At 41.1% G+C, this 7,500-nt stretch overlaps 1 protein-coding gene across 1 annotated transcript in view; it reads right to left on the reverse strand.

Annotated features, from left to right (window-relative positions):
* frrs1a (ferric-chelate reductase 1a) overlaps positions 1-3,959 on the reverse strand; it is a 7,060-nt gene extending 3,101 nt beyond the window's left edge. The window contains exons 1-8 of the mRNA XM_068600755.1: positions 3,755-3,959; positions 3,269-3,408; positions 3,042-3,136; positions 1,776-1,926; positions 1,590-1,709; positions 913-984; positions 584-682; positions 284-434 (exon numbers count right to left, since the gene is read on the reverse strand). Coding sequence (XP_068456856.1) covers positions 284-434; positions 584-682; positions 913-984; positions 1,590-1,709; positions 1,776-1,926; positions 3,042-3,136; positions 3,269-3,408; positions 3,755-3,959 — 1,033 coding nt within the window. The remainder of the gene's footprint in view (positions 1-283; positions 435-583; positions 683-912; positions 985-1,589; positions 1,710-1,775; positions 1,927-3,041; positions 3,137-3,268; positions 3,409-3,754) is intronic.
* Positions 3,960-7,500: the final 3,541 nt, after the last annotated feature.

The raw sequence follows: 7,500 nt of genomic DNA on the forward strand, positions 1-7,500 counted from the left end.
GTACTCCTTAAACTCAGACTGCAGCAAGTATGGAGTGAAGCTAAAAAATGCATGTTAGAAAAAAGTTAGAATGTGTTTGTGTCATTCTTAAAAGGCCAATTAATCATTAACCGGAGTGGTGAACACGCCTGTACTTTATGCTCATCATTCTCTGCTTATGACATCCTGTTGATGAGGATCAAACCTTGTAACGCGACACAGCTGGATAAGAACTTTGACTGAGGATGACAGTCAGAGTGAATGAGTTCTGGTTCCTGCATGGGTGTGTGCAGACTTCTTTTACCAGCCTGAGCATGTCCGTTGGTGAGGAACAGGAAGTAGTCATTGTCCAGATCATAGCGAGCTGGTTCCTGATGGAGCAGTTTGACTGGTCTGCTCCACCTGCACTGGATCGCTCCATCTGCCAGCCGCCACGACACCGAGGAGAGACCCAACTGCAGCGCACCAGAAAGAAGGACCACAAGCATTTTGTCTTCAGATCCTATACAATTTCAATGAGGGAGATTTTGTGTATTATCTTTCTTTGTGAGAAGATGATGTCAGTCTGTGCCTGAAGAACAGGTGATGCAGAAGCACGCGTCACCTGTGACTGGTCCTCAGGGTGGGTTCTTCCACTGACGAAGGCAGCACTCACTGATACTCTATCCCCATCTTTTATACACATATAGACGTCATCATTGCCCTTGACGCACACGCACACACATACACACACACAGACATACACACTCAGATAAACACAACATACACATGGCGTATTCTTACGTATTCAGGTTAATCTAGAACATTTTGGTTCATTTGTGATAACAGAAAGTTGTTCATTAGGGAGTGATTTCTGATCAAAGTTCAGTCTACTGATGAAGATCAATCTGGTCAGTATTTGATGCAGAATGTTACACTGAGGGACTAGCTTACCATCCACGTGTCCCAGGACAGTGCAAAGGCAATGTATCCCTCCGCCGGGCCACTCAACTCAAACATCACAGACTGCAGAGAAAAGTGAGGAAGATTCAATGAGTGATATTCATTTGACTTTATTTTAACATGTCATTTCAGACAGCCCGGTCCAGTTCTGAACAATATCAGGCTTTAGACAAGACAGTCTACTCAAGCTTTTTTATGTATGAGAAGAGGTCTAAGAGGAAGGTACGGCTCACTGTGATGTGGTGAAAGGTGATGTTCTTGATGGTGTCATGTGTGTGACAATGAGGTCCTATCTTTTCTCTGGGTTGTCAGGTTCTTATCAGAAAGGCTAGAGAAGATTTGCTTTTCTCTCTTGCTGCCTGCTTGAAGGTCAAGCAGCTTTCCTTGATTTATTGTTGATTTTGACAGGTTATATGGTTATTAACGGAGCATTTAAATGTTATGTTGTCCTGTAGTGACTCTTTTTGTTGTTGGCAGACAACAGACATGTCTAACTTGACGCTAGTGGAGAAGGTGAAGCGTCATCGCTGGTGGCGTGGGACACTGAGTGAGCGTCTGCATTTGACGAGTTGGAATTGAGAATATGCTGCTCAGTTTGAATGTGGTGAGAATCTATTGCTTCATGTAGCATCTGAACTCATTGTAAATGAAACAGTTAAAAGTCAGACCGTTGTGTCTGGTCCCTCGGTGGTCATGGACAGGAAGTAGCAGTGAGGATCTTTTTTTGGATCACAGCCTGGAGGATCCAGCAGGCAGGATTTTGATTGGCCACATCCGTCAGAAGTAAACTAGAGGGATGGAGTTATTAGACTTAATTTGTTCACTGGTTTCACATTAAAGTTGATAACACTCACAGGCCCAGGCAGGATGCTGGGTGTGGTCGTAGGTTGCACTGGGCGAGATGTTGTGTCTGTCTGAGGCGGGGGGAGGGTAGCACCAGGCTGAGAGATGACTGGTCCAGGCAGCTTCACCCAAAGTGTATTGTAGTTGGTCACTACACTCACACTGGAAAATATACACACACAGGTATGTTCACATATTCTGTCATAGAGTAAATACAGACCTTTAAAATAAAGTCACACAGTCATAAAACAAAATTCTATAAATGAGCACATATGAACACGTTCTCAGTCCCAACCATCAAACACTGATGACGCTCTAGCTACCCTTCTAGGTCAGGTGAGGGCGGGCAGGGACTGCTTACATCTTCTTCTTTTAAATACAATTATATCTTCACAGGAAGTTAGGTTGAGGCAACAAAACCATTTGATTGGGTTTGGGGCAAACAGCCTGGTTGATGTTAATTATAGACTCACATGACTTCTTCTCACCCAACTTGTTTTTTTTAAATGTTTTTAAAAAAAATGTTCTTGTTTTTTCATTTTTCTTTTGGACAATCTTTTTTTAATAGTGTGTGTATGTATATTTTATGTTGTATGATGTGTCGAGCTACTTGGACCCTGAATTTCCCTTAGGGTAATAATAAAGGATCAATAAAGTAATTATCTATCTATCTCTAAACGACAACCAGTGGCCAAGGTTTGGAAGTATGTTGCACAAACTTCCAACGTAGGTTTACTTTTTGAAATGTTTTTAGATTTATATATGCAACTAAACTACTTGGTTAGGCTACAGAAAAGAAGCTTTGGGTTTTTGAAAGTATGTAACAAAACTATGGTCAAATAAATCAAGGTGAAGTTTCACATGGGACATGAAGTGGGTGAAAGTCCTGTGTTCATTTCACCCATCCAAACTTTCTTGCTCTTTATTTTACGTCTACTGCTCTAATCGTCCGATACTATAAATTGGAGTTAGCTAAAAGCGCAGCGTGTCTCATACACATGCTGAAAGGTGCCTGTGTGACGCTGGCCGAGCATTGGGAGTTGATGAATGTATGCCACTTCTCTACTCTTTCTCTATTCAACACAACACAGAGTCAAGAGGTTGCTTTACTTGAGTTACAACAAGTTGCATTAGCTAATGTTGCTAATACAAACTTATGTCTTTATGACTCTACCTGAGCTACTGGAACTGTACTTTTCTGTATCAAATGACGCTGTAATTACAACTTGTGAACACAGTGGCCACTGTAGAGAGAATTTAGAAATAAATGAACTCACAAAAACTGAACCTGTTGAGGAGCATCTGCAGGAGCGTTCCAGATGACAGAGACATCCATCTTTTTGCCATTACTCGTATGGCTCACTGCTGAACCCTGGACACACACATATAAACTTCATGTATTTCATTTTTATAGTGTATGTAATAATGTTATTTGAGTGTTATCTTTGGTTTTGTGACAATAAAAAAGAAACGTGAATGTGTCTTTACGTGTTAATGAACACACCTGGTGCTTATCACAGGTGAGCAGCTGCGTGTTCCGATTGGTCAGGGTAAAGCTGCCAACAGTGTTTACTGAGCCCTGATTGGCTGCATCCCTGGCTTGAAGCAGAAATCCCATAAAATAGGATGTTCCGATGAGGTTGACTGGAAAAGAGTGATTAAGAAATGTAAGAATTAAAAGAAAATGATATCAACATTATCAATGATTTATGTTCATTTGGTTGGAGAATAATAAGTTAATCAGCTGTGACCTGTGTGTTGCCCAGGGTAAACACAGTCTCATGTCTAATTTGTTAAAATTGCAAATGGCGGCTCACTGGCTTCTGCATATTAAAAGCTTTAATAAAGAGTTTCGCTATAAAGGGAGTGACTTTATGAGTTCTGTTCAGGTGGAAAGTTTGGATCACAATCAGCGCGTGTTCCCCATCAAGGCTCTGGGTTCCATTGATATGCCTGAACTGGGAGTGTGACTTGAACTATGACTGGTTACCTTTGACCTGCTCTCCAGGCCTGAAGCTGCTGGTGTTGGTTTCTAGGTGGTAGGGGCTTTGAGTGGTTTGACCAGCGGCACCGTGGAGGGGCTCCATGCTGCTACAGGCTTTAGTGACCTTGCCGTTGGCATAGCAACCTGCTGGCAGCCAGTAACACACCGAGACCGAGACGAAGAGGAGGACACACACTCCCACAGGAGACATCATATCAGTGTGCTCACGTTCTGAAGTGAAGAAGAAATCACACAATCCAGTAAAGAATGAATTCAGTATGTTTCTGGAATGATCTGCAAACTATTTCTTTGAGCTGTTATATATACGGCCATTGTCACACTTTCTAACAGATCACCCACAGGATCAAGAGCTGCTCTCTGCTTCTGGCTAAAGGTACATATTGTACTTCTGCTATTACTGCTTTCTTTCTCTCTGGAGTCATTGAGTCTTTTTTGCTGCTTTGTTTCTCTCTGGAGTCATTGTGAGTCTTTGTAGCTGCTTTGTTTCTCTTTGGAGTCATTGTGAGTCTTTGTAGCTGCTTTGTTTCTCTCTGGAGTTATTGTGAGTCTTTTTTAGCTGCTTTGTTTCTCTTTGGAGTCATTGTGAGTCTTTGTAGCTGCTTTGTTTCTCTCTGGAGTTATTGTGAGTCTTTTTTAGCTGCTTTGTTTCTCTCTGGAGTCATTGTGAGTCTTTGTAGCTGCTTTGTTTCTCTCTGGAGTCATTGTGAGTTTTTGTAGCTTCTTTGTTTCTCTCTGGGGTTATTTTGAGTCTTGTTGTAGTGAATTTGCGTCTGTGAAGTTATTCTGTGTCTTTTTGTGATTGTTATTGTGGTTTTGCTTTGTGATATCTGTATCTATATTTTCAGGACACATGTTGAAGCAGAAAGGGTGAGACATTCAAACACTAAAGTTTTCCATTCTATTCCAATCACTGCAAACATTTTTCTAATGATGGCCTTTGTGATGAAAAGACTCTTGCTAAGAAAGCCCAAGACACTGGCCACTAATGTAAAAATAAGACATAAAGAACTGCTCTCCTCCTAAGGAAAACTCTTAACCAACATTTGTAAGAATTGTTGTACTCACCATTCGTCCTGCTGCAGCAAAAGGAAAATATTCCAACCGTGGCTATATATGTGTGAGTACAATATCATTTCCTCTGTTCCAGTGCTGAGTGTGTGTGTGTGTGTGTGTGTGTGTGTGTGTGTGTGTGTGTGTGTGTGTGTGTGTGTGTGTGTGTGTGTGTGTTTGTGTGCATGCGTGTGTGTAGCTGTTTTTGTAGCAGTTTTACAACATGACGAATGAACTATTGGAACCTCCTGATATGACTTTTTATTGCCAGCAGGTTTTGTCACATGTACATTCTATTTAGCTGATGCTAAGAGTATACATTCCTCAGGCTTCTGTGTTTTGGGGCCACAGCAGAAATCCTTTTCTCGCCGAGCCAGCTCATTTTTAGAGCACTTTTATAAGGCATTGATATGGACCTTCAGGACTGTTTTGTTGTTATTGGTCCAAACTCAAATGGTGAGCATTCAAGGAGGAATGTCTTAGTATTTGTGACACTCAAAACACTGGAACAGTCACATGTTCGTCCCCAAGGTGTGGCATGACCTGTAATTCCATCTGTGGCCACTATTCCAAAGTTGGGTTCCTTTGGTCCCCCATGGTACCAACCACCGCTTCAAACTCATGCGACCATCAAAGAAAACATATACTTTTTCAAAGCAGACAGTTTGTCCTGTAATAGCAGCAAAATCACGTGTAAATGATTACATTAAGTACGGTTCCACTAATTATAAAGCAATTACTGCTATTACATCTGTTTCACAAGGCAAATTTTCCGTGGACTAAGCAAGCCGCCACCTATCTGGTCTGTATTTTAAACTTTAGTAAATTATGGTCCATTGTTGCAAAAAAGTAGTGTAGAAAGAAGTGTTTTTGAAAGAGAAGCACTCAGTCAGAAAACAGACACACAGTCCTGTCTGACTCCATATGAATCACCACGGCTCCAGTGTGTTTCCCCTCTGATGCACCAGATGGTAAACAAAGATTTGAAATGTTCATGGAAAATATAATGCACTGTTGGGAGCATACAATGTGTACACTGTGTCCTAAACTGGAGGTTCTCAACTGGTGGGTCACACACCCAGTATGCAACACTACTGTCGCCATACTATCTCAGCTTCAAACTGCACCATCTCTCATGCCCCTCACACACTTACACCCTTTACACCTATCACACACTCACATCATTACACCCCATCACACACTCACACTCATCACACCCTATCACACACTCACACGCCTCAAACCATCACACCCCATCACACACTCACACCCCTCACACACATCATACATTCACACACCCCTCACACCTATCACCCCCCTCACAGGCGGTGTGGCCTACCCCCTCTGGGAGGCGCTATAGGAATCTCAATTCCAGGATAAGCAGTCTCAGGAACACCTTCTTCCACTCAGCTGTCAACCTACTGAATGCACGCACGCACACACACACGCATACACACACACACACACACACACACACACACACACACACACACACACACACACTTAAACAAGACACCTTCCTCCAGTGACGATATACTTACACCTTACTGTTAATACCATACATACTGTATACATCTTGCATTTCATATCCACTGTTCATATGTTTATACTGTCTATATTGTTATAATACTCACACTACTTAGACTTGTTTATTCTTATTTATCTGTTCTTTATATTTATACATGCTATTTATTTAGAACATTGCACTGCACTTGTAACGGATCCCCGTATATAAAGTGGTTAGGGTTATATATATATGAAAATACAAAACATCAACCCAAAACAATAAACCTTTCATGGGTATATTTACAGCACTGCTTCTTTTTGCACGGTCAGACTACATTTTGTAGAATTTGTACTCTGTGCAATGGCAATAAAGTTGAATCTGAATCTGATTTGAGTCTATAATGTAAATTTAAAGTAGCAAGCCATTAACATGTTTTTTTTTTCTTCAAGGATTTCAATATGTTATCCTTTTGTTATGTGCAGGAGCATCACAAGACCACTGTCTATAGTAATGTGTTATGGGTTTTAACAGTTTTAAGGTGCTTCCATTGTGGGACATTGTGTCCAACATTCCATTCTGCAATCATGTTTTTAGTTTTCTCCATGTGAATTACTTTCCCAGTGAGACTGCTCTGCACTACACACTGAAGAAATATAATTAGTGTGCAAATATGAGAAGCTATATATAGATTTTTCACCAAGGAAATTGTGTCTTAACGTTTTAAAGTTTGGGATCAGGATTTGTCCATTGCTGATATGTAGTAACAAGATTTCCCTCGTGGTATGAAAAGGACACTCATTTAATGAGATTTGTTCAAATCACATCCGCAGTGAGTAAGCCACATGATAGTAATGATCAGCCTTTCCCATCTTAAACAGAACATACAGTAACATGTAATATACGTGCGGATTTGAGCATCCTCATGCTTTGTAAAAGAACTGTGTCCCAGTATTTCTAATGACACCGTGATTAAAAAAATATATTCTCATTTTTCCATGATTTAAGATGACAATAATGTCCCTGGTACATGTCAATGTATGACATCATCTTGGCATTATGTTAATCAGCAGTGGTCTTGTGCAGACCTGGTGTGCTGCTCTTGTCTGTCCAACAGCTGCACTGCAGTGCCATCTTATGTAACATGTCTGTTTGTGTGCCTACGTGCTGTGTGTAT

Source organism: Clinocottus analis, unplaced genomic scaffold, assembly GCF_023055335.1.
Source record: "Clinocottus analis isolate CAN_PGR_092001 unplaced genomic scaffold, fCliAna1.0.p SCAF_11, whole genome shotgun sequence".
NCBI lineage: Eukaryota > Metazoa > Chordata > Actinopteri > Perciformes > Cottidae > Clinocottus > Clinocottus analis.